The sequence below is a fragment of the Chiloscyllium punctatum genome, chromosome 15, assembly GCF_047496795.1.
Source record: "Chiloscyllium punctatum isolate Juve2018m chromosome 15, sChiPun1.3, whole genome shotgun sequence".
NCBI classification, from domain to species: Eukaryota; Metazoa; Chordata; class Chondrichthyes; order Orectolobiformes; family Hemiscylliidae; genus Chiloscyllium; species Chiloscyllium punctatum.
This window is the reverse complement of record NC_092753.1, coordinates 37,488,165-37,515,839: the sequence shown is the minus strand read 5'-3', so window position 1 is coordinate 37,515,839 and position 27,675 is coordinate 37,488,165. Positions and strand designations below refer to the sequence as shown.

Genomic DNA, 27,675 nt, shown 5'->3' with positions numbered 1-27,675 from the left:
GACATGTTTGGAGGAATATGGACCAAGTGCACAGCAAGGTAGGACTAGTTTAGTTTGGAATTATGGTTGGCATGGACTAGTTGGACTGAAAGATCTTTTCCATGCTGTTTGATTCTATGATTATGACTCTATTTGGCTTTTATTTCTATTAGATTGGAGTTTTAAAAACAAGTAAGACTTGATGCAACTGTGAGCTCAGTTGGCTAGACAGCTGGTTTGCAATGCAAAGTGATGCCAACAGCATGGATTCAGTCCTCATACTAGCTGAGATTACAGTGAAGGACTCTCCTTCATGACCTCTCCCCTCGCCTGGTGGGCATGGTGACCCTCATGTCAAACCACCATCTGTCCTTTCTCTCGAATGAGATAGCAACCTGAAGGTTTAGTAGGATTATGACTACTTTACCTGAGGCAGATTAACTGTGGTCATGTATGACAGGAGAACCTTGAAGGGATAAATAGCCTACTCTTCCTCCTATTTCTTATATTCTCATATTCTAATATGTGACAGTCAATGGTGACTGATAAATAGTTATGATTGTTCACTATGTGCCTGCCAGAGTTAGTTTTCAGGTCATGTTGTCAGTGATAAGTGGAACATGGGAGAGTTCTATCCAAGTTATAACAAACAATTTTAATGGTGTTCTGAATAATGGTAATTATTTTGGCCAGACGTGAACACTTAAATACTATGCACAGTTTCAGGCATCTTACTTGAAGACTAATTTCAAATCCATGTACACGGTGTAGGAGAGATTGACTAAGGCAATATCAGAGATGAGTGGTTTTATTTCAGAGCACATTTAATTTGAACCGAGGAAGTGAAGACATATTCTGGCTGGAGAAAATTATTTCCGTTAATTGGTGCTGCAATACTGAAATGACATAACTTTGAGTTCAACAAAGGTACTACCTAATTAATCATTATAACATGGGATGTCCTCCAAGAAAAGTGTGGTGAATGCAGAAACCATCATTTTTTAAATGGAGCTGGATTGATTTAATTCCCCTTTTTAAAAAAAGGCCTGATGAGAATTAAACTAAGCAGAGAAGTCTTAGAGAATTGGAACAGGCACAATAACCAAAGGTTTCCACCTGTACTGCAAAGTTTCATGATTCCAAGGCACCCAAAATGGAGCTGCTTGCTATTGGACTCACAGTTTATTCCCTTATCTGATTGAACCTTTGAAGATTTTGAGTGAACCTTCCAAATTCTGAATGGACAGACAAACATGTTGTCTCCACTGACTAGAAAGTCTAGAGCAGATGGGAATTGTGGGTGGGGTTCCTGTCTCATAGCAAGGGGTCAAAATTTGAAGTCTGAGCTGGAAGAGAGATTTTCTTCCAGTCAGAATGTTGAGAATATTCAGGAGATTTTTTTTTCAGCTGCAGAAGGCTGAGGATGCTCACAAATTGAGCACATTCAAGACAGCATGAGATAGCTTTAGGAGAAGAAAGTACAGGAGAGATCGAAGGGTGACAATGGGAAAGCACGTTCAAACAACTATTTGGCCGACACCCAATCTCGTTTTCAACCCATTTTACTTTCCTTCCCTCTTAAATTTCATGATTAAATAACAGGTTCTATATCTATCACAGCTGTCACTGAACATTTCCATCCCGCTGACCTTATGATAAATCACCTTACTCTTCGCAGCTCTGACACACTACCATAACTCTGCTTACGAATAAATTAAATATTCATTTCAATTTCAGTATTAAATAGTTGGCATTATAAATGAGCCATCAATGTGATAATTCCATAGACATTTCACAGCAATCAGAATGATGAAAAGTTGCTATGTTTGAAGTGGAAAGGTGAACAATAGTGCTTCTACATAAATCCCAAGTCTTAATGGACATATCAAGCAAAAAGAGATAAGAACATTATATACAGCTGAGAAATGATATTGAAGAGTGGCAAGGGGGAACAGATTGGCCAACACAGCATTTGCTGTGACAAGGAAAAGGAAGGACTTCCATCTTCGAAACATAATATTAGGACATCACAGTACTTTGCTGGGTAATACGAGTAATATGGCAATAAATCTCTATAACGTAATGTCTTGTATATAGCAAGGGGATGACCAAATTATGCTGGCTGAGGAATAAATGTAGGACACAATGTTGGGGAAGATGCATTTGCTCTTCTTAAAATACCAGAATAGGGATCATTCACATATTTCTGAAAGGAGAGATTTGTTTTAATATGCCATGTGACACTGCAACATTCCCTTATTCAACTATTAAGTGTCAATCTGGATTACATGTTCAAATATCTGAAGCTGGGTTTGAATGCATAACTTTCAGACTCCAAGGAAAGAGCGTCATTACTGAGCCAAGGCTAGTGCACAAAACATAGAGGGATTCACTTGCAATAAATACAGAACCTCAATTTTTTTCTTTTTTAAACTATAAACTGAAATGGAAATTAAATTTCTGTATAGTTGGAGAGTTTCACAATCATAAAATCCCTATAGAGTGGAAACAGGCCATTCGGCCCAACAAGTCCACAACCAACCCTCCAAAGAGTATCCCACTCAGACCCATCTCCCGACTCTATCCATGTAACCCTGCAATTCCCTTGACTAATGCACCTAACCTAAAAATCCCTGTACACAAGGGGCAATTTAGTATGGCTAATCCATGTAACCTGCACATCTTTGGACAGTGGGAAGAAACCAGACTACTCGGCAGAAACCCACGCAGACACGGGGAGGACGTGCAACCTCCACACAGACAGTCAACCAAGGCTGGAATCAAACCTGAATCCCTGGCAGCAGTGCCAACCACTGAGCCATGGTGCTGCCGTTTTTGCAGCTTGGAAAAATCAAATGACATAATTTTTTTTAGCTGGGCAAGACAACATTGCTTTTCAAAGTAGTTTAGGTGGAGATACTTTAAGCTCGGGTTACAGCAAGAGACTTCCAATTAAGGAAAAACTGCTTGATGACAGCCCCCTATTGCTTGCATGGCAGTTTGGAACAAAAATGTAAGTGCAAGGTAAATAGAAATATCCAGGGCCTGTAAACTGAAACAAACATGCCCCTCTCACCATGTGGGTGAAGAGAGAAAAACACAAGAAAGCTCAAAAGAAAGAATTCTCACAAGATAAAGCCTAGGACTACCTCGTCAAAATGAAGAGGAGCTTTACAAAAAAAAAACAGGTGTCATTGTCTCTGAAATCATTGAGAGAGACAACTTAAGTCACTGCTCAATATCCAAACTTTTGATGCTTCGAATGTTGTCTTCCCTGTCTTTTCTTTAACCCATAATCTCTGTGTCAAATCTATTTTTTTTGCTCTGTCTTAATTGTGAATAAGTTTCTGTGTATTTTGGGATTCATAAGGGGTACAGTTTAAGTTACAGAGCAGTGGAGTAGAAATTCTTTCATTTCTATATCATTTATTAAAGTGTAATTCAATGAATAATTTTCTGCTTCTCATGAAATCTGGTGCGAATTACTTTTGCCCTGAATAGCAGGTACTCAGCCAAATTGGCCATCTTGATGCTCTCAGTGGAATTTTATGATGGCATGTGGAAATTTGGGTCATGGTTAAGAACACACATTACTCAGTTAAGTCATGACAAATAATCTAATTTTAAATACATCTTTGATTATTGGACACATTACTTAAAAAAGTGAGAAAAATATCAAATATTGATGAATATGTAATGATCAATTGACAAAATGTTTAAACTAACAAGAAAAATTCAAAATTTATGATAAAACTGAAAAACAGAAATTCAGTTGTCACTTCTGAAATCTTTGCAGAGGCATTTGAGATTGCAAACTGCTATTTTAACTAAATAGTTTAAACTTGAATAAATATGAATTATGATAAAGACACAAAGTTTCGAATCCCTGGAGGTAGATTTTGCCTCCAGTGTCAGGGTCTCCCTAAACAATTGCTTCTGGTTCCTACAGTGGGTGCAAGAGGTCATGACCTACACTTTTAGAGAGTCATAGAGTCACAGAGATGTACAGCATGGAATTGGACCATTCAGTCCAACTTGCCCATGCCGACCAGATATCCCAACCCAATCTAGTCTCATTTGGCAGCAGCTGGCCCATATCCCCTAAACCCTTCCTATTCACACACCCATCCAGATGCCTCTTAAATGCTGTAATTGTACCAGCCTCCACCACTTCCTCTGGCAGCTCATTCCATTCACACACCACCCTCTGCGTTAAAATGTTGCCCCTTAAGTCCCTTTTAAATCTTTCCACTCTTACCCTAAACCAATGCCCTCTAGTTCTGGACTCCCTCACCCCAGGGAAAATACATTGTCTATTTACCCTATCGACACCCTTCAGGATTTTATAAACCTCTACAAGGTCACCCCTCAGCCTCCAATGCTCCAGGGAAAACAGCGTCATCCTATTCAGCCTCTCCCTGTAGCTCAAACCCTCCAGCCCTGACAACATCCTCCTGAATCTTTTCTGAACCCTTTCAAGTTTCAAAACATCCTTCCAATAGGATTGCATGCAATATTCCAAAAGTGGCCTAATCAATGTCCTGTACAGCCGCAATATTGTATACTCCTATACTTAATGTTCTAACCAATAAATGAAGGCATACCAAATGCCTTCTTCTGTGTCCTATCTACCTGCGATTCCACTTTCAAGGAGCTATGAATCTGCACTCCAAAGTCTCTTTGTTCAGCAACACTCGCCAGGACCTTACAATTAAGTGTCCAAGTCTTGCTCCAATTTACTTTTTCGAAATGCAGCACCTCACATTGATCGAAATTAAACTCCATCTGCCACTCCTCAGCCCATTGGCCCATCTGGTCAAGATCCCATTGTGCCCCAAGTTACCTGCTTTTTGGAGGACAGCTTGCTGGCAATAGATGTGAATCAAGGTGAGATCCCTGAACGTGTGCCCAAAAAGTCACAGAGGCAGGTATTCTAATTTCCCAATGAAACCGATAGTCATCAGGATGAGAGACAAAAACCCGATACTGGAGCAAGACCACCTCTCACCACAGGTACAGCCCATGCTGTGCTATTAAAAGGCAAGGCAGAGACACACAAAGTGTTGGTTCAGGCAATACCATGAAAAAGTTGCTCAGCAAAGCAGAAAAGTTGGATATCCCAGATATTGTCAGCAGCAGAAATGTTGAGCAGAGGAACAAAGTGCAGCACAGCAAGGGTTTTAATGACCTTCTTCACTCTGGCAAGCTGAGTACAAGGTGATAACCAAAGTGACAGGCCCTCACATACACAACTCACTGGCAGACACACCAGCTGAGCATGTCAGCATGATGCTTCAGAAAGCGATAGAAATGAGCTCTGAGGGTAATTATAGACTCCTGCACAATGACCAGAGTCACTGCTGAGTATCAATACATGCAGCTGCTTATTAATAATGAGCTGCTGGTCTAGATAAAAGCCAAGAAACTTGTCTCATGCTTCTCTCTGTCTTTGCAACAGGAGAGAGCACATATTTCACAAAAGAAATAAATGGAAATGCCAGGTCTTCCTGGTGAGTGAAGTGGGCAATAGAGAGATGAAAATATCTGCAAAGGTACAAGCATCTTTAAACAATGAGGATGGAATGTAATCCACACTTTGACAGGATGCTCAGACTCAGCACTGAATGCATACACCAGCTTGCAGCATTGACCAGTCAGAGGCACTGATGGCACAAGGATGTACAGGGTTGATAGCAGTTGCACTTCAACTGATGATGCTCTCTGGTGATCTGCAGCACCACCTAATGGTTGAAGCAGTCACTAGTGAGGATGAAGAGACCACCCTTCATTGGGCACTTGGCCTCTATTGCATTCCAACCCCATTATCCTCCCCTCTACCAATCCCAAATCTAGTGGTTGCTTTGCTTGTGGTCAGCTGCACTGACAAAACTTAGTGGATCTTCCCAACTCCTCTTTTGCCACCATCTATGGAACATCACAACTGCCTCAAATGCCCAGAGCATGTATTTATCACTAATTCAGCAACTCTACTCAGCGTTGTCACCTGTGATCTAGTAAGTAACGGTCTCTCTCAACCATGCACCCTTTGCCTATTTAGAAGCCCAAGTATCACTGGCTCCCCAGTGCGTCACTGCCTCCTTCAACCCAGATTGACCCTTATCCAATGTGAAATCTGTGTGCGCTCCTAATAAAAGAAACAAAATTGGTCCTTGACAAGCTCATTAAAAAGATCAAGTCAATTATCACCTGAACCAAGCAGGCTGCCAAGCTTCCCTCTCCACTTCCAAATGACAGCAAACCATCTAGCACGCACATTTCTGTGCCAGTCCACCTCTGTACATGCCTAAAACCCGAGAGTTTCTAGTTTTCCAGATTCTGTGGCACTTTCTGCTTTTTACTGGATCTGTTGACTGCCTGTCTGCAATATTCTTTTCCAGTAAATATTTTCGGTTTTTTAATGCAGCCGCTCTTAACTAAAACAAGTGCTCATATTCCGGTTAAAATAGCTGTTAGTTTCAATTTTTGTTGAATTGGGGCTTCAGTGCATCGAATTTGAAAATAGAAATACTCTTGACTGTTGTATTATCTCAATATTCCAATAAAAATTCAGAGTCTGCCTGAGGCACCATATTCAGACCTTCAGCAGCTTTGGAATTCTGACATAAAACTGAGAATAGTATACAAGAAGAGGCAATGAGTGGAATAGAATTGAGCTACTGGTGCATGCAGGTTATAAGCATATCAGAAAAATAGTAAGACATACAGGACAGAGAGCTGGCAGTTTCACCTCCAAGCTGCTTACTAAATGCTGGATCCAACTGGAAGAAGCTACTCAACTGCTGTTCTTATCTAGTCTGGCAGGGAGTCTTCAGCCCAAATGGTGATGGCTTCATGTTAATTTAGGGATAAATAGGTGAAGAAAGCAGGAACTTGTGATGTGGAGCCAGGAGGCCCCGGTTCAAGTGTTACCCACTTCAGATCTGTGTAATAACATCTCTGAGCAGAATGATCAGAAAATATCTCAATATGAAGTAGTAGCAATCAGTGGAGTTTGACTTGGTGATCTGTAGCTGGAATAAAAATCCAATGAGAAAAACCTCTGTCTTGATTTTCTCAAAGACCAGAGGTTAAATATTGGTAAAACACTGGCAATGGCAGTGAAAATCAACAATGGGCCTATTGAACAAACTTGGATGACACCTTCTGCATTGCCTCAGTGGTAGACCACCTTACTTGCTGATGCCAGGGCCTCCCAGTGATAGGGCATGGAATCATCCTGCCTCCCCTCCATCACTGCAGCATAAACTCATCAGGATGCATTGTGGGCACAGATTATCCAACCACAAAGCTGCCCTTTCACAATTACCCAGAAGATTTGGCTGTGAGAGTTTATTTTTTAACCTTTCATTATACTGCAGAGCATGTCTCTTATTTTGAGACGCACTCAGCAACATTTGCCAAACTCAACAGTACACAGCTCTCCCAGCTGCTAGATGGTCATCCTGCAGAAAATTCTATCAGCCGAACTACTTCCTTCATCCACCAGAATCCTGAAATAGATGGTTTTGCCCTGCAGTGTGAAGCAGCCTTATAAATCTTGGACCAGTCTACTGTAAAACTGGCAACCCTCATATTGTGTGTGCAAAGGACAATAGAATTACAATCTGCCACAAAGCATTGGTCTGACAGTTAAGATAGAGCAAAGGAAATACAAACAAATGATGAGAATATTTTGACTGACGACGATCTGAAGCATAACAAATTAACAGCAGTGTGATTAACCGCCTGCTACTATCTCGACAATGATTCAAAATATTACCATTTCATCTTTGTCTCACGTATATGCAAATGAAATGAGATATCAATGAGAATGCAAAGCAAACCTGTGTTTTGGTATTCAAAAAAAATACATTTTGTCAATTATTTTGCAATCACGTTAGCATGCAGCTTGAAGCCAAATTAGTAAATGATTGCTGTCTTTCCAAAGAGACTTGGAAATCTGTCCGGTATAGATAATACCATGTACTACTTACTTGCTTTGTCTCTCCATGCTGGCTACCCTGAGATTTTCCCACCGGGAGTTCAGCAAGTTCATCTGTTCCCGAATTTCACTTTCTTCATCTTCTGTTAATTTTCCTTCCGCTATGAGCTGGTTCCCAGCCTGTAGAATGTTACCCACACTACCTTGATGTGCTGTTAGCTCCATCATAAAACCCTGTCAAAAATAACCGTTGTAAATAACGGATCAATGTGTGACTTTCCAATAACTACATAATACACAGACAGAAAAAGGAAACCTTCTTATTGATTAACTCAATGTCCAGACGGTACTAACTATCATACAAATGTAACTGATCAAGTACTTGCATTTATTTTGGGCCCTTAACACATACATTCACATAACGAGGTGCTTTAGAAAAGCATGGGGGCAGCAGAGTGGCTCAGCGGTTAGAACTGCTGCCTCACAGCACCAAGTATCCAGGTTTGATTCCACCCTCAGGCAACTGTCTACGTGAAGCTTGCATGTTCTCCCTGGGTCAATGTGGGTTTCCTCCAGAAGCTCTGGTTTCCTCCCACAGTCCAAAGATGTGCAGGTTAGGTGGACTAACCATGCTAAATTGCTCAGAGATGTGCAGGCTAGGTCGATGAGCCATGGGAGATGCAGGGTAACAGGGATGGGGATGAGTCTGGGAGGGATGCTTTTCAGACAGTCGGCGTGGCGTTGAATGGCCTATTTCCACACTGTAGGGATTCTACGATTCAATGAGAAATGCAAGAGTAGTGACAGATGCCAACCAAAGGAAGGCGCTATCATTAGGGGGTGCTGAAATGTAGTGAGTACCTTTATATTGAATACTTAAATAATTAACACTGAATAAGTGCCTTTCTATTCCCATCCTTCAACTTTTAATTAATTCACTTACTTCATGGGCATGAAACTGTTCCTTGACCTCCTCCACATCATCAGAGACCTTGCGCTGAGCCTGCAATGAATCCTCAGCTGAAAGCAGCCAGGTTAGTACCACCTCTAATGCAGTCTGGTAACTATCGAGGTCTACTTCCGCTTCCATCAGTAAGCTTCCAGCTAGCTTCTCTGCTGAGGGTTCTGAGAGCTGCTCAATGTGAAACAGACAGGAAGTTCTTCAATTAAAAATAGGTCAAAATGTTCCACTACATTATCTCAATCATCAATGCAATGTCACAGTATATTTGAAACCAGAAAGGAATTCTGATCTTGTTTCATTTTCTTATTCTCTCCAGAGAATTTGTTCCAAATTTAAGAGCTAGTTATAAATAGCTGATAATTTTTATGCTTAGTTGTCCCTTTTAGAATACAGAAAAGGACATGATTGGATTTTGCACTATTCATTATATTGTTTATCTGCAAGTACAAAAGCATTTGAACTGCATAATAACTTCATATGGATTAATCTCTTCTGGGACTTACCAGCTTTATAATTTCACTGAAAAAATACAACAATACAGTCCGTCTTTCATTTTTAGGAATGAATTGAGTTTTTTTTATAATGGATTGCATTTTTGCATTTGGCAACACATTGTGTACAGTTAACTGCAATATCAGGATGCTGGACTTGGAGCAATAGCAGAAATAAAACAGATGATAAGATTAGTAACTTTCCAACCACTGCACCCCATTATTCCCACTTTGATCCAATTCCCTCCTCTGAATCCATTGATGTTTTGGTAATGGATTAATCTGTCCAACGGGGTGGTGGGGGGGTGTCTCATCTGCTGGTCAGAGAACTGATTGGAACCTCCTGTTTCATGGATGAGGATGTGAGGTGGCCTTCAGGTTTTCGTCATTAATGAGTTGAATTGAAACCCTGTCAGGAATTCTGCATCAGTTCATAGAAGAGTCATAGGATCAAACAGCATGGAAACAATCCCTTCAGTCTAGCCAGTCCTTGCTAACCATAATGCCAAACTCAACTAATCCCACCTGCCTGTGTTTGGTCCACGTCCCTCCAAATATCTCTTATTCATGTACGTGTCTAAATATCTTTTAAAGTGTAACTGTACCTGCATCAACAACTTCCTCTGGAATTTCATTCCACATATGAACCACTGTGAAAATAAAAAGCCCCTTCATGTCTTTTTTAAATCTTTCTCCTCTCACCTTAAAAATATGTCGCCCTAGTCTTAAACTCCCCCATCCTTGTGAAAGAACATCTGCCATTCACCATATCTATAGCCCTCACAACTGAATGAACTTCTTTCATGTCACCTCTCAACCTTCTACATTCCAGTGAAAAAAGTCCAGCCTTTCCAGCCTCACCTTATTACTCAAACCCTCCTTTCCTGCAACATCCTGCTAAATCTCTTCTGAACCTTCTCCAGGTTAATAATATCCTTCCTATAATAGGGTGACCAGAACTGGATACAGTACTCCAGAAGAGGTCTCACCTACGCTTTGTACAACCTCAACATAACATGCCATCTCCTATACTCAAAAGGTCTGAGCAATGGAGACAAGCGTGCTAAACTCCTTCTTAATCAGCCTATCCATATGTGATACAAACTTCAAAGAATTCTGTACCTGAACTCCTAGATCCTTCTGTTCTACAACACTACTCAAGGCTCTAATTTAGTTGTATAAATCTCATCTTTGCTTGTTTTACCAAAATGCAATCCCCTGCATTTATGCAAATTAAATTTCATCTGCCATTTTTCAGACGATTGATACAATGGATCATTTGTTTGTTGTCAGCTTAAATAATCTTTTTCACTGTCTATTATACCACCAATCTTGGTGTCATCCATAAACTTACCTTTATAGAATATAGAACTTTACAGCGCAGTACAGGCCCTTCAGCCCTTGATGTTGCGCTGACCTATGAAACCAATCTGAAGTCCATCTAATCTGCACTATTCCATTCTCGTCCACATGCCTATCCAATGACCATTTAAATGCCCTTAAAGTTGACCCATCTCCCACTGTTGCAGGCAGGGCGTTCCACACCCCTAATACTCTGAGTAAAGAAACTACCTCTGTCATCTGTCCTATATTTTTTACCTTTCAATTTAAAGCTATGTCCCCTTGTGCTAGTCATTGCCATTAAAGGAAAAAGGCTCTCACTGTCCACCCGATCTAAACCCTATTTAAACACACATGTCTCAATTAAGTCATCTACCAACCTTCTTCTCTATAACGAAACAGCCTCAAGTCCCTCAGCCTTTCCTCATAAGACCTTACCCCCATACCAGGCAACATCCTGGTAAATTTCCTCTGAACCCTTTTGAAAGCTTCCACATCCTTCCTATAATGTGGTGACCAGAACTATAGGCAATACTTCAAGTGCAGCTGCACCAGAGTTTTGTATAGATGCAGCTTGACCGCATGGTTCTGAAACTCAATCCCTCTACCAATAAAAGCTAACACATCGTACGCCTTCTTAACATTTCAAGGATCTATGTACCTAGATACCAAGATCTCTCTGCTCATCTACACTACCAAGAATCTTACCATTAGCCGAGTAGTCTGCATTCCTGTTACTCCTTCCAAAGTAAATCACCTTCTACATGCTATATAAACATGCTTTCTATATTCTTATCTAAATCATTTTTATAAATGACAAATAAAAGTGGACCCAGGACCAATTCCTGTGAAACACTGCTGGTCACAGGCCTCAGGCCAAGAAACAATGCTCCACCATCACTCTCAGTCTCATTCTCCTGCTGTTAAGCCAATGTTGTATCCAACTGGCAAGCTCACCCTGAATCCTATGTGATCTAACTTTGCTAATTAATCTACCATGTGGAACCTTGTCAAATCCAAGTAAATCATGTCTCCTGCTCTGCCCTCCACCTTCTTGGTTACTTCCTTAAAAAATTCAGTCAAGTTTGTAAGGACACAATTTCCCTCACACAAAACCATGCAGACACACTCCTTTTCCTCACTATTTAAACAAAGGCACAACATTGGACACTCTCCAGTTATTTAGTACCTCACCCATATTTATAGGGGATACAAATATTACTGCAAGGGGCCCTAACTCCCTATAAAGTCACGGGATGCAGTAGATTGGGTTCCAGGGACTTACCATTACATTTTCTAAGACATCCAGTACTTCCTCTTTGGTTATGTGAACCATTTTAAAAACATCAATGTTTATTTCCTGGAGCTTTCCAGCCTCCATTTCTTTCTCCATAGTAAAAACTAATGCAAAATATTCATTTTATGTCTCTCCTATCTCTTAAACACAAAGTTAACCTTTTTGATCTTTAAGGGGCCTGACTCTCTCTCATTGCTCTGTTGCTCTTAAGGTACTTGTAGAATCTCTTTTGAATTATCCATAACCTTATTTGCCAAGACTGTCTCATATCATCTCTCTGCCTTCCTGATCAACCTCTTAAGAATGCCCCTATATTCTTTATACTGTTCAACAGATCCACTTGAACCCAGTTGTTTGTATCTAATATCTGATTCTTTTTTATTCTTGCCTAGAATCTCAATGTCTTTATTCATCCATTGTTCTCTCATCCTACCAGACTTTCCTTTCCCTCTAACAGGGAACATACGATTCTCAACTCTCGCGATCACACTTTTGAAAGCCTCCCACTTATTATACACTCCTTTTTCCTGCAAACCAATTTTTGGAAATTCTTGTCTCATACCAGTAAAATTTGTCTTACACCTTTAATTTTTAATGGCAGGCTTGACCTTTTCCATAATTATTTTAAAACAAATAGAATTATAATCACTAAATCCAAAGTGTTCCTCCATTGTCACTTCAGTTACCTGCCCTGTCTTATTACCCAAGAGAAGGTCAACTTTTGCACAGATAGGAACATTTACAAATTGATAAAGAAAGTTTTCTTGAACACATTTAACAAATTCTTCACCATCCAAACGTCTAATACTATGGCAGTCCCAATCAATGTTTGGAAAATTAAAATCGCCTGCTGCTACAACCTCATTAATCTGGTGTATAGTCTGAGATCTCTCTACATATTTGATTTTCAATTTCCCTCAGAAAATTTGAGGGTGGGGGGTGTCCATTGTCCAAACCTATCAAGGTGATCATTTCTATTGTATTTCTAATTTCAATCCATATTCGTTAACTCGATGATTTTTGCAAAAATGTTTAATATTTTAAAATAATTAGTAAACATTTTCAAAAGATTCCTTCCCTTTTTGACTCAATCAGGGGAACATTTGCTGTTGCTGGGATACAGACACAATTAAGTGGGTCCAGCTGCCACAACTCCTACTGTAACAGGTTGCATTAACTCAAGCCCAATGATTCACATTAAATGAACGGCAGGTTGCTTGATCAGAAAACAGGGACAAATGGGTCGTGTCATCACTCGTCACTGTTTTCTGTCTCTATTGCCTGGCTCCTTTGCAACAGCTGTCATGAGAAAGTGTCCGTTAACACATAAATAACCTTTTGAGTACTAATTCCAATAAAGAAGACATGGCATGACAACAATATGAAAATAATGCAATACTCCAACTGTACTGCCAAAATGTTCACTAATGTTCAGCATGATAATGGAGCCCATTTTCTTACATTTCCACCAACACTGCACTAACGGGGAGGGATCCTGAAACCCTAATAACTGATGCAGGTCAATCCTGTAGTCATACAATGGCAACAAAAGGGGTGAAATTAGGGTGAAACTTGGATTCTGCTGGATTTTGTCCCTTTATAGCACTATTGGAAGCTCTGCCACATTCTAGAATGAAATATTATAATCTTTTACAAATGACTGAAATGCATCCAGTAACTTCTATTCCTCCTTATACAATACGAAGACAACAGCAGCAAAGAAGAGTCCCCAGCATGCAACGTTGTTTAGGGAGTCCAGGTTGGGAGTACCATTGGCAATGATCAATGCCATTGCCAAAATAGATAGCAAAGGCCAGAATAATCAGAACACATGTTTTATTCTGGAGCACCTTCATGGCAACACCTTCTGTTTCCATTCTTCTTCTGCATCAGGTGGGTGTCTAGATCTGCTTGACACAACATGTGCACTTATCCAAACTATATACAACACGGTAATACCATGATTTCAACATAGGTCAGAACAACAGCAATGAGTGAATGAAAGATCTGCTCTACCACAGGAAAAAGCTTCTCCAACTCTTCTGAAATTTCAAAGAAAATCAGAGTCCATGTCCCTTCTCCCTAATGGTTGTAAATCTTCTCATACTAAGTCTGAAGGAGTTAAAAGCTAGATTTCAATGGCCATAAACCAAAAGTCCAAGCCTAACCTGTAATTAGAACCGACTTCAATTTCACTGACAAGACCATGGAATGCTTTCTCCAGAAAATGGAGAGTATCACAACAGAAAATTAAGTTTGAAGCAGAGGAGCATTTATTGTGAAGGAACAAAAGAAAAATCAAGTGTTCCAAAGTCCTTTGTACAATAGACTTCTTTTGATGTGCATGGTTCTCAAACATCCCTGCTGTAAAAGTATTTTGATGTACCAACCAACTTTTTAAAAAAATTGTCCTATTTACATTGATTTTAGGTGGTTTCTAAAACAGGTAGCTGACTCACAATGCATGTTTTACTCCTTGACGGCAAATTGAAAATCTATCTCTCAACATGTTAACATGTATTTGGCTGAGGACACATAATCTACAATTGCTTCATGACCACCATTATGTACCAAAAAATGAAGCAGTAGATCCTTTCACAACATTTAATAAAAAAAAATCTATTATCAAACTTCTGACAAGTTGATATATGTGTGCAAAAACAATCACAAGGTATAAATTCACTGGCATTTCACCAGACATGCTGCCAAAATGAACAACCCAAAAAAGACTCAATGTTACAGTTTTTCCGACCATTTTGTACAGTCATCGTGATCTTATCTGTACTCAATCATTTTTTATGTAACTCTCAGATTCTAATTTCCTTCACAACTAGTTTCTTTTAACTGCTCTAGTGCATGAAGAAATTTATCTTGTAAGACAAGTTTCTGCTCCTTATTCAAGATCACAATTTGTTCTGAAACGGATATTTCTGCATTAAACTAAATTCCCCTGTACGGTCTTCTCCCAGTCAGTGGTGATACTTGTAAATTTTGTATTAAAGGAGGTAAACTTTACTGTACACTCAGGCAGTAATTCATCAGTACCCAGACTGGAGTTTGCAGGAAAGTTGCAGTTAGAAGAGGGGCAATTTGGGGTTGATTTCATTCAAGTTGACGTCGGAAAATACGTTAACAACCTTAGGGTTGCCACTGCTGCAGTGACAGCTCCTCCTAAGCATGATGGGATACTTGACAAATTCAGTTCTTGGACTGCTGGCTTCGCAGTTGTAAGAATAACCTTTATAGCCTATGGGTACTAAAAGTAATCAATGATTAATATCTACTTTAACCACGTCATTAAACTAGGAAATTAAGTATTATAAAAGGGTGCTGACAGATTCTGGGTCTTTCAGATGTTTTCTTTCGGTAATTATGATTAGCTTCTCCCTTGAATAAGCTTGAACCGTGCAGACTCAAGAGTGATCACTTTCACCACAATGCAGCAGCAATATGCAACGAAGCAACCAACCAAACTGGGACAATTATCTCATTCATAATACTTAGGCAAGGCACTTGCACCTATGTAGTCGGATCACCTCTCTGAATTGCAAATTCAGAGAAACAATTTAATAATTTATATCTTGTCAATAGTAGCTCAAAGGTAATTTCTACAAATCTGCAAGGATTAGATTCAGGTAGTGTCAATAGCTAAATATTACTAGTTGCCACAGACCAAAATGTTATTATTGCCTATGTTTCCTGCTAACACAGAAAGGAATCTTATTAATAAAGTTCCTTTAGCATTAAGTAACATTATGTCTCTTCATCTTGTCTTGACCAGTCTTTTCCCTAAAAAAATGGCATAATCTTAGACTACTTATTTCCCAGTGATGTATTGGGTGACACTGAAGTTCCACACCCAAGGAACATTTTTTTAAAAACTCTAATTATTCTTCTAGCAGCATTTCGATCACACCGACTCAGTCAAATGTCACACCGATCTGAACTCCATCCGCAGTGATATAATACCATTGTTGGCATTAAACAGCCTTCAAATTTCAGCTGAAAGCCTGACTGGGTGGGTTAAAGTAATAGGAAGGAATAACTTCAATGTGTTAAATGACCATTTTCAAGCTTAATTTTAAGAAAAAAATATATACGTATGTTTCACACTGCCTATTGCATTTATCCTCTCGTCCATCAGGTATGTAGTTAAAGTTTCTAATGAACACTCATTTGCATTAAAGGCCAAATTAGATCTGGAGCTGAAGTTTTATTCTCTGACCCACTCTAACCTAAGTCTAGTTTTGAACACGTAAAGAGGTTGGTGATTACAGTACCACCTAAGGATTTTGTTTGTTTAAAAGTCTGAATTAATGTATTCGACTCACCGTTGATGGCTTAAATTAAACAAATGTGCATTTAGCACCACCTGCATTTTAAACAATATTTCAGTCTTAAGCACCACATAAAAGTAGGCACAAACCCACAAAACATCAAGTTCTTTACAATAAGAAGCCATTGTGTTCAATCTTCTCAATTGCATTTTAATGTCTACTTGTCAAGAGCTAAAATTATAGACTTAAACATATTAATAACCCATATTACATATCAATGGATTCTGAATTATGCTCTGCAGTGAAACAGTAAATACTCTTTTTGCAGTTAAATGCTGCCATTTTTACAAGGGACATTTTGTGTAAAATGAATTTTAACACCCTAGTAGCAATATTTCTCCACATCACTAAATGATGAATTTCCTAGACAAATTAAGTTGTAAAGACTGATCTGATGCATGGAGAATGTGAAAATTTTAAAATCGATATAAATAAAATTCTTATCCTACAGCCTGCAGTAAGTTACATGCTCTACTTCGTAATAAACTAGCATCTGTCTCCAAAAACTGAAAAAGGCAGAGAATTCAGTTTATACTGGCAATTGATCAATGTTGAAGCAATAAATTTTTAATGATTTGAACTAGGAAAATTGGAAATTAACAAGTGTTTGATATTATTCACAGTATTCTTCAGAAAGCAAGTCTTTTTTTTCACTGCAGAGATTAAATTTGATTTAAAACAAAAATAGCTTAAATAAAATCAACTAAAACATCCTCCAAGCCAACAAAATATTTTTGAACTCACCTTTGATACTTTAATCATTAAAATACTTCTGGTGTTATGCACAAATCTAAAGGTTGCTGACATTTTGTGAACTATAAGTCTGCAGCTTACAAAATAAATCCACATAAAAGTCAGAAATAAAGGTATTGCATCTACAAATTGACATGAGAAGTGCAGCTTAAATGAGGAAGACCTATGTAATGTAATGTTTGGAATGAGGGCAGAAGTAAACCTACAACAAAATTAATAATGGTCTGTTAAGGAGAATATTCCTTGTGGCACGGAATCTATAATTAAACTTAAAATTATATAATTATAGTGAAGCAAACAGAATCGAAGATGGCGGCGTCCTGTTCGGATCGCATTTGCTGGGCACTGCACTGCAACACTGACCTGACAGAGCTAGAACCCATCCCATGCACTTTACTGTGAGTAAAAACACAGTAAAGGAGCTAGAAATATGAAAAAAAAAATTGACTTGCCTTTGTCCTTGCAGCTGGAGAATGCCAAGAAAAGGAGAAAGCTCACCCAGGGCCGGGGCCACGGGCCTGCCCTCTGAAGCAGCGGGCTTGCTTACTCACCAGATCCTGGTTGAGGAGCTGGCCAAATCTCATGAGGTCCTGGGAAAGCAGATCCAGGAAAAAAAATTGAAGAGAAGCTGGCGTCTGTATTTGCTATGTTGCAAGACCTGGGAGAAAGGACCGATGAGTTTGAGCACCGGGCTGCAGGGGTAGAGGCAGAGACTGACTCCTCCAAGAGCTGGATTGAAGCCCTGGAGTCTGTTGGATCTGGTAGACTATCTCGAAAACAGGGACAGAAGAACCTGTGCATTGGGGCATACTGGAGGGGTCGGAAGGTGAGCGACCGGTGGAGTTCTTTGAGAATTGGTTACCAGAGTTCCTTAGTTTGGAGAGTGAGACGGGAATGGAAAGAGCCTACCAGATCACGGCATGAGAGTCAGGTGCAGATCAGTGGCCACGCCCTGTCCCGGTAAGGTTTCATCATGATAAAGACAAGCAGAGGGTCATGGAAGCCTCAAGAGCCCAGGGGAGGGACACAAGGGCATTGGTGTGTGGTGGATCCAGGGTCACATTTTTTAAGACTTCTCGGTGGCAGTAGTCTGGAACAGGAAGTCCTACGATGACGTCAAGAGGAGATTGAGAGAACTGGGATCCAGTATTCTCCATGATATCCAGCAGTGCTTCGAATCAACCATAATGGATCCATGCATTTGTTTGACTTGCCAGAGAAAGGGAAGAACTTTGTGGAGACTTTGACTGAAGTCAAACAGCCAGATTGGTGTAGAGGACAGAGCTGTTCATGTTTGATCTTCTTTAAAAAGGACTTGATGAAATCTCCTTTCTGGTAACAGGTTGTGTGAAATGATGTCTGGGATGGATAGAGTATATCTCTTTAATCTCCAGGTTGTGTAAAGGAATGGGTAGCATACTTATTTTTAATTTACTTGTCTATAGTACTAACCTTGCTTCTGGGTGTGTTTTTTTTCTCTATTGGGTGGTCAGTGTATGTGGCGTGACCCCAGCTGGTAGGAGTCGAGAGGGCGGTTGGGATGGTTAGTAGGGTTGTAGGATGTGTAGGTGCCCCCTTCGAATGGGGGGTAAATTTCTCCAATAAGTGCCTTTGGCAATTTTTTGTTTCTCAGTTTTTGCTGTAAACAGTTTTCGTAGGTTTTGTAGATTTGTTGGCTGTAGTTATTTTAGTCTGTGTAGTTCTTGGGTTTTGTGGATTCTTTTGCATTGAAGCTCAGCAATCTGTAGTCGAGTTCTTCTCTCTCTGGAGTCTAAATGGTACTACAGAAGGTTTTGGCTAAGGCTGTGTTTACGTGGTACACCTGGAATATTAAGGGGAGTCATTCACCTGTCAAGAGGAAGAAGGTACTTTCCAGCTTTGAAAGGGGTGATGCAGAGCATTTGAAACTGCAACAGAATGAGTATAATCAGGTTTCTTTCTCATCTTTCACTGCGAGGAGTAGAGGGGTGGCCATTCTTGGTAGGAAGAATCTCCTATTGATGTTGTTAGACTGTATTAAAGACACACGCGGGAGATTTGTAATCCTTAAAGCTTTGATACATGGGGAAGAATACAGGATCTGAAATGTTTACTGTCCCCTGGCCCACCCCCTTAAACTTTTGACAGATGCACTTTCTAGACTGGTTAACCTTGCATCTCAACATATTACCATAGGAAGGGATCTCAGCTGTCTCATAGACCCTATGGTAGATAGATTGCCGAAAGGCCCGCCGATACATTCTTTGCAATCTAAAATTTTAAAGGATCTGTGTGCTGAATTGGGGTTGGTAGATGTTTAGAGGCACCTTCAACCTACTGGCAGGGACTTCACTTTCTTTTCAAACCCACATAAATACCGTACCAGGATTGATCATTTTCTGACCCCCGCAGCACATCTGGGCTCAGTGGCACCATGTACAATTGGCAATTTCCAATCACGGCCACAGTGTATTTCATGGTTAAGAGGAAGGATACTGTGGTAGGCTCGAGGCACTGGTGACTGGACTCCTTCATCCTCAAGGATAGCAAGTTTACTGAATTCTTTTCTACTGAGTTTTAGGGCTTTTTTAGATATTAATTCAGGCTCAGCTAGTAGCCCATCCATTCTTTAGGAAACAGCTAAAGCCTATGCTAGAGATTTAGTTATTTCCTAATCAGCCAGTAAGAGGCGGCAGATGGGTGAGCAGCAACGCTTGCTTGAGATGCCTCTGAAAGTAGCTGAAAAGGCATATTTTGACAGGCCCTAGCTGGTTCATCTGCAGAGGATCAGGGCACTTTGGTCTATTCTGAACTCCATGGCCACACAGACAGCCAAGATGGAGTTTACATTTGCAAGGCAAAGGCTGTTTGAGCATGGGAATAAGCTGGGCAAGTACTTAGCATAACTTGGCAGGAAAAGGAGAAACCCCCAAGCCATTATCTCAATCAGAGAGGACACTGGAAATGTAACCTATGATTCTAAAAGAAACTAATGCAGAATTCCAGAAATTTTACTCTGAATTATACCAGTCTAAAAGCTGTGAGAATAGATGGGTTAGGATGGGTTAAAAATGGGAAGGCCCCAGAGGACTGTGCTTCCTATAGATCCACTTTACTCCTGAATGTCGACTTCAAAATCCTATCTAAGACTCTGGCATTAGGACTAGAGATGGTACTGCCCTCCATCATCACGGAGGACCAGACGGAGTTCATAAAAGGTCACAGATCGACAGATAATGTCAGGAGATTACATAACATGGTCCAGTTATGTCAACTGCGATTGGTACATGCATTGGTGATCTCCTTAGATGCGGAAAAGGCATTTGACAGGGTTGACTGGCCATATCCTTTTCATTACATTGAAGCGGTTTGGCCTGGGAATGACTTCCATCAGGTGGATAGAGGTTTTGTATGGTGACCCTGTTGCTGAGGTCCTCACCAGTGGTGTACGATCAAGCAATTTTAATATTTTTAGGGTCAGTCGACAGGGCTGTCTGTTGTCACTGTTGCTTTTTACACTGGTGGAAGCAATACATAGAGATCCCAATATAATCGCTCCAGAAGCGGAGACGAACTCATACAAGATAGCACTATGTGGATGATGTTCTTGTCTTATCAAACCCAGCAGCCACAGTGACATATTTGATACAATGCATCAATTTATTTGGCTTCTCAGGGTATAAGATCATTTTTGCAAAATCAGAGTCCCTGCTCATGGTAGTTTCCCAAAAGTCCCTTATCTCGAGGGTGGATTTCGGATCGTCTTTTAGGTGGTCGCAGGAGGGCTTTCTCTACTTAGGTTGTTGATCTGCTATTTAAAGCCATTTGTGCCCATTTATTCCACAGAATTAAGCAGGACCTTCGTAGACAGGAGGTGCTTCCAATTCCTTGGTTAGGTCGGATAGCCCTCATTAAAATGAACATTCTGCCCCGCCTGTTGTAACCGATGTGAATGCTTCCTCTGTTTTTTACGAAGCAAACGTTTAGAAGATTGAACGGCTGGTGCAGTTCTTTTATCTGGTATCGCAAGCAGCTCCTAATTAAATTGACTAAATTGCAGTTACCTTCCAGACTGGGAGGAGTGGGCCTCCCAGATATCAAAAACTATCAGTGAAGCTCGTTGCTGTCTCACATGAATGTTTGGACCCGGGGGGACCCTCATTCACTTTGGTTGGACATTGAAGCATCTCAGGCAAGATATCCCCTTATTAGCCTGCTGTTCTTAGGAAAATGAGAACAGTTAAGGAATATTGCTGTAGCCCAATAGTCATCAGTACTGTCAAGGAGTGGAAGGCAACGCGTCAGGGTGATGGCAATATAGCTAAAACATCATTTTTGACACCCGTAGTTGGATTTAAACAATGAGCAGCTAGGGGCGTGTCTTGCCTGAGAGATTTATTCGAAAGAGACATATTGATGTCCTTTGACCAGTTGGCTCAGAAATATGAGTTTCATTTCTTTCAAATTAGAAATTTCATACAAGAAGAGACCACACTTCTAACGGATCTTTACAGATCCAACATGGAGAAGAGGGTGCTGAGCGCTGAGGATACATCATCTGTTGGCAAAGCTGATCATCTATTGGGAGAGGGTCCCTCGGACAAGACCGAACGGCTCTGTAGGGTATTGGAGAGGGAGTTGGACGTTGAGATCTCTTCTGAAATGTGGGAGGATATCTGGGAAAATGCAAACACGATCTCGATTTGCAATAGGGCCCACGCCTTGCAATTGAAGATTCTCCATGGAGCCCATTTGGCCTCAGACTGCCTCACCAATTTTAAATTCGGAGCAGCTCCACTGTGTCCTAAATGTAAAGTGAGCGTGGGCAAGCTTACTGATTGTCTTTGGTCCTGCCACAGACTGTGGGCATACTGGAGCACTGTGAAAGGCAAAATCAAGAATGCCCTGGGGGTGGCGGTGGAGATAGACCCAGTACCTCTTCTTTTTGACTTTGTTAATTCACTTTCATTAGACGCACAAAAAAAAAGGCTTTTCAATATCATCACCTTTTGTGCAAGCAAGAACATTCTAATCGGGTGAGTGCCGGAAAATTCCCCTGGAGCTGGCGGGGCTGGTGTAAGCTTGTCATGGAGCACATCCCTTTGGATTTTCTTACAAGTTTAGTGCACCATAAAACTGAGAATTTCTATAAGATGTGGCAGCCCTTTTGGACTGCCTGGATACAGATTTGTCTGCCCTACCAATACGAGCCTTTATGTAGCCACGGCAATTCTATGTCATGAAAATGGTATCCAGAGGAGGAGGAACTACGAACACATGAGTAAGTATAAACTTATATGTTTGATGATCAAGGGTTATTGCTTTGTTTCGCTTAGCTGTGTTATGGTTATTATTACTACTGTTAAGTTTTTTTTAGATTAGTTATTAGTTAATATTTATTTATCAATGTAATTAGTGGGTTTGTTTTTTTAACATGGATTTGAATTGTTTGGCTTTGCATTTGTTGTCATATTCAAAAGAAAAAAATCCTTTTTCTTAATAAAAATACACAATGAATCAAAAAAAAATCTCTGAAAATGCAAAACATATTGTGTTCAATGTTGTAGTTTCACAGCGGGCTTGATACGCACACATAAATGACAAGTTGCGTACTTCATTTGATACAAATTTAGTCTATGGATTGATAATGAAAGATAAATAATCACTTTTGAACCATGCTTATTTTAGATACATGTCAGCAGTTCTCTCATGATTGACTGGAGTTACAGGTCATTCTGCTGTAACTCTCACTTCTTCAATACAAATTTCCTATAATGCAATTGATGAATTGGTGATGCTGTTTCTAAAGCACAAACTTTTAACCCGTGCGTTGGCTGTAACGCGATTACATCACCAACAGTTTGGTTACTGTTCCTAAAGGGCGATTTTTCCGCAATGCAGGGTTTCACAAGAACGCAACTATCGCATTATAGAAGAACTCCCTTAATGTGCTCCCTTAATGCAGGCAGGAGAAATACATACTGTCACAGATGCAGACTTGTCAGTATTACTCAAATTTGTAAGCAATCTTGCTCATATGCAAACCAGCAACCAACATTGGCTGATTCATGCTTCATATCAGCCCAAGCTAAAATATTCACACATTTGTTGAAAACTTCCTACTGGTGCATCAGAGCAAGAACAAGTAGCAATCTGATGGATATTTGAGTTTTAAAAAATAGTTGTGCCACGTTCCATCAACTGGTTCATATTACATGTCATTCTATTGCATGAAGTGTACTTCATGTTAGATCACACACACACCAGTGCAGACATACAAGTGGCAAAATCAAACCTTAATCCTTTGCGTTTGTTACGAGCTCCGTGCAACAATTTCCAGAATGCAATGCAAAATAAAATAGTAAGTTTCTGAATATTTGCTCACTTCTTTACATACCCCAAATAGAAAAGATTATGGCAGGAGTGTAAAATGAATGTACTTAATAAAATTTAAGAAATTTCTCCAGTTACGATAGCCAAATGGAGACCAAGCTAACAAGCCAGGAATAGGTTCTGATTTGCTGTCTAACCGATTATCTCCATTAGACCAAACCTGACATTTCTGCACATTAACAGACTGCTACACAGTTGGATGTGCAGTCTTTCAAACAACATATTAAATTGAGAATCTGATTGCCCTCTCCGGTTGGTGTAAAGGATATTTTGTTACTGTTCAAAGAAAAGCAAGAAAGCCCAGTGGTGTCACTATGCAACCAAAATCACTGTTAACAAATACTTGGCTCACAGTAGTTTGTAGGCCCTTGTGTATGCACAGTAAGTTCTTGTGCTTTTCCATATTACAATTGTGACTGTACTTCAAAAAAAAGCACTTAATTGATTCTGAATTGTTTGGCGATGTCCTGAGGACTTGAAAGATGTTACATTTGTAAAACAAAAATTCTTTCATATGGATCTTTTTGTTTCCTACCAAGTATAATGTAAAGTCGTATTTTCTTTGTAAACTCTCACATCTGTGTCTGCCTGATGAGTTCTTCAACATTTTGTACATACTCGTTGTCTCTCGCCTCACACACCATGACCAACCACACCTCACAAAATGGCTCACAGTCATTGTAACTCCCTGTTCAACAACAGCACTCATTGTTTTTAAATAGGCTCAATAAAAATTTGCTTGAGGAGCTCTATGCCTCCATAAATAAGCACTATTAACAGTGCAGATTGCAATGGCATACACATGATAGACACAGCTTCGTTGGACAATTGCACACAACTTTGTGGCTCACGTTATGGAAACAAGTCCGCTTCTGTGAAGCTGGTCTGATATCAAAATAATTATTTGTCAAGGGCTACTTTTTCATTTGCAGTAGCTTATTTATTTGGTGATACAGTCATGTAGTAACCATACCTTGTGTATTTGCATTTGCACACATCTCATATTTGAGTTAATAAAGAAGGAATCAATATTCTCTGTTATCAACCCTCTCCCAAACCTGAAGCCACAACACAAGAGGCAAGGAAAAAGGTGCAACACAGCGACAAAATTTGCTTGCCAAAGTAACTGATTCTTCTATACATAAATAGCCATCACCCTAAGCACTTTCCCACACACTAAGGTGATCATAGTCTGTATAATTTCAATTGCATACACACTGAACTAGAACATGTTAAGCAGGCAGTTACACCTTATATACTACAATACTCCATGGTGAAGAATACTTCTAAAGAATGGCGGAAAGCATTTCAGACCTGATAAAAGCTGTGCTGCAATAGAAGAAATCTGCAGTTCCAAAGCAGCAGTATTGCACGTGCAGTTCTGAGTCCAAGTTCAGTTAGTGAGCAGACTGCGGAGATTCAAAACTAAAAATCCTTGGTTTAAAGTGAAAATTTTAACTGGCACAGTAATTCATGCTGAAAGGGCAAGAACTCTGCAGTCCAAAGTCAGGATGATGCCTCAGTACTCAGAAACTCAGGCATAAACAGGATTGATGAGGGCAGAGCACTGGATGAGATCTATATGGACTTCAGTAAGGCGTGCAACAGGGTTCCCCATGGGAGACTGGGTAGGAAGTTTAGATCACATGAAATACAGGGAGAACTAGCCATTTGGTTATAGAACTACTCGGAGGTAAAGGTAGAGGGTGGTGGTGGAGGGTTGCTTTTCAGACTGAAGCCTGTGACCAGTGGAGTGCCACAAGGATTGGTGCTGGGTCCACTGCTTTTCATCATTTATATCAATGATTTGGATGTAAACATCGGACGTATCGTTATGATACCAAATGGTTTGCAGATGATACTAAAATTGGAGGTGTAGTGGACAGCGAAGGAGGTTATCTCAGATTACAACAGGATCTTGGGCCAATGGGCTGAGGATTGTCAGATGGAGTTTAATTTAGATAAATGTGAGGTGCTGCATTTTGGAAAAGTAAATCTTAGCAGGACTTATGCACATAATGAAGGTCCTGGGGAGTATTGCTGAACAAAGAGACCTTGGAGTGCAGGTTCATAGCTCCTTGATAGTAGAGTCGCAGGTAGATAGGATAGTGAAGGAGGTGTTTGGTATGCTTTCCTTTAGTGGCCAGAGTATTGAGTACAAGAGTTGGGAGATTCATGTTGTGACTGTACAGGACACTGGTTAGGCCGCTTTTAGAATGTTGTATGTAGTTCTGGTCTCCTTCCTATCGGAAGGATGTTGTGAAACTTGAAAGGGTTTAGAAAAGATTTACAAGGATGTTGCCAGGGTTGGAGGATTTGAGTTATAGGGAGAGGCCGAAAAAGCTGGGGCAGTTTTCCCTGGAGCATCAGAGGCTGAGGAGTGACCTTATAGAGGTTTATAAAATCATGAAGGGTATGGATAAGATAAGTAGACAAGGTCTTTTCCCTGGGTGGGGGAGTCCAGGACTAGAGGGGAAGGGGTATGACTCTATGACTTTAAGCAAAAAGTGGAACTAAATACGAGAGAGAGAAGTCTTGGCTGCAATGAACAGCTTATTCTCATAATGAGAATTAGTTTCACAGATGTAATCAATCACACTTTGCCAAGACTCTTCTCATAAGACCAGAAGGTGGCTTTCTTCACACACACAAGAGCATGTTCGCCCTTAGGAACCAACACAACATGATGTGGATGTCAGCACACACAATCAATACAGTTTCAGAAAAAGATCAAGGGACCAGAAAATATTCGTTATATTCAGGCAATTTCAGAAAAAAATCCAAAAACAGAAGATGGACCTCACTGTCAGCTTACTGGCATCACCAAAAAGACGTTTGATGCAGTCAGTGCAGACAGCTTTTGAAACATATTGAGGAATTCAACACAACAATTCAACAGCTCCATGAAAGCATGCTCACAGTGTCCTGAATGACTGTGTGTCTTCTCTCTCATTCCCGACCATTCCAAGTCACTACTGGAGTTAAGCAGGGCCTGTATGCCATCATAAGCCTCTTCAGCCAGCTTTCCTCACTATGCTCTCTAACTCTTTCCATGATGATTTTCCTGGCATGGATAGGAAGCTGCTCAATCAGAGACAACTCTAGGCAAGTCTGCAAGGTTATATTCCATGATTTACTGTTTGTTAATGATTGTATACTAGTTGCTGGTTCAGAGTCAGGCATGCCATTGCCGCATGGACTTATACTTAAACGCATGTCATAACTTTAGCCTTTGAATCATAATAAAGGAAATGGAGATTCTGCCTGCGCCAGAAATCCTTATCTCATGCCAACGATGTACGATTATGATCAGGACATGTTAGCAGTGGAGAAGATCACTTATCCCAGCAGCACACACTCTCATATTGTCTGAACAGTTCTAAAGTAGTATCATGTTGGATTTGAAATGTTAACTCTGTTGCTCCATTCACAGATGCTGCCAGACTTACTGAATTTATCCAGCATTTGTTTAAATTTGATCTTGAAATGTGGGCATCTCACCATATATCGCCTACGCCAAATTGCCAAGATGGACATTAAGAGAAAGAAATACTGAGGGTCTGGAGCCACATGTGGACCAGACCGGGTAAGGACATCAGATTTTCTCTCAGAAGGATACCATTAAAAAGCTGTCTGTGACATGGTAAATGCTGCTAGTGGTGTGACTATGGATCTCTTGTTTCCTTCCCCAGCCCCATTCCTCACAATAACCTTTTGGATATCTGATTTTCTGCTTTTAGATATTGAACAACTGCTCCCTACCTGTCACATTAACTTGAGAAAGAGGAGGTAGAGAAACACATACCACAGATGAAGATACCCCACCAAATATGAGTGGTTCAGTGGTGACATGGTGGCTCAATGGTTAGCACTGCTGCCTCACAGCGCCAGGGATTTGGCTTTAATTCCAGCCTCAGGCAACTGTCTGTGTGGAGATTGCATATTCTCCTAGAATGCTCTGGTTTTCTCTCACAGTCCAAAGGTGTACAGGTTAGGTGGATTGGCCATGCTAAATTGCCCATAGTATCTGGGGATGTGCAAGCGAGATGGATTAGTCATGGGAAATGCAGGGACTGAGGGAGATGTCTGGGTGGGATGTTCTTTACAGGGTTGGTGCTGACTCGATTGGCCAATGGCCTGCCTCCAAACCATAGGGATTCTATGGATTTGACCAGACACACAGCCACTTACTTCATTCA

At 40.3% G+C, this 27,675-nt stretch overlaps 1 protein-coding gene across 16 annotated transcripts in view; it reads right to left on the bottom strand.

The window, feature by feature from the left end:
* dmd (dystrophin) overlaps positions 1-27,675 on the bottom strand; it is a 1,983,813-nt gene that overhangs the window by 1,227,464 nt on the left and 728,674 nt on the right. For all 16 annotated transcript variants that reach the window (XM_072585000.1, XM_072584994.1, XM_072584999.1 and 13 more), the window contains 2 exons: positions 8,865-9,053; positions 7,974-8,155 (listed from right to left, as the gene is read on the bottom strand). In XM_072585000.1, coding sequence (XP_072441101.1) covers positions 7,974-8,155; positions 8,865-9,053 — 371 coding nt within the window. The remainder of the gene's footprint in view (positions 1-7,973; positions 8,156-8,864; positions 9,054-27,675) is intronic.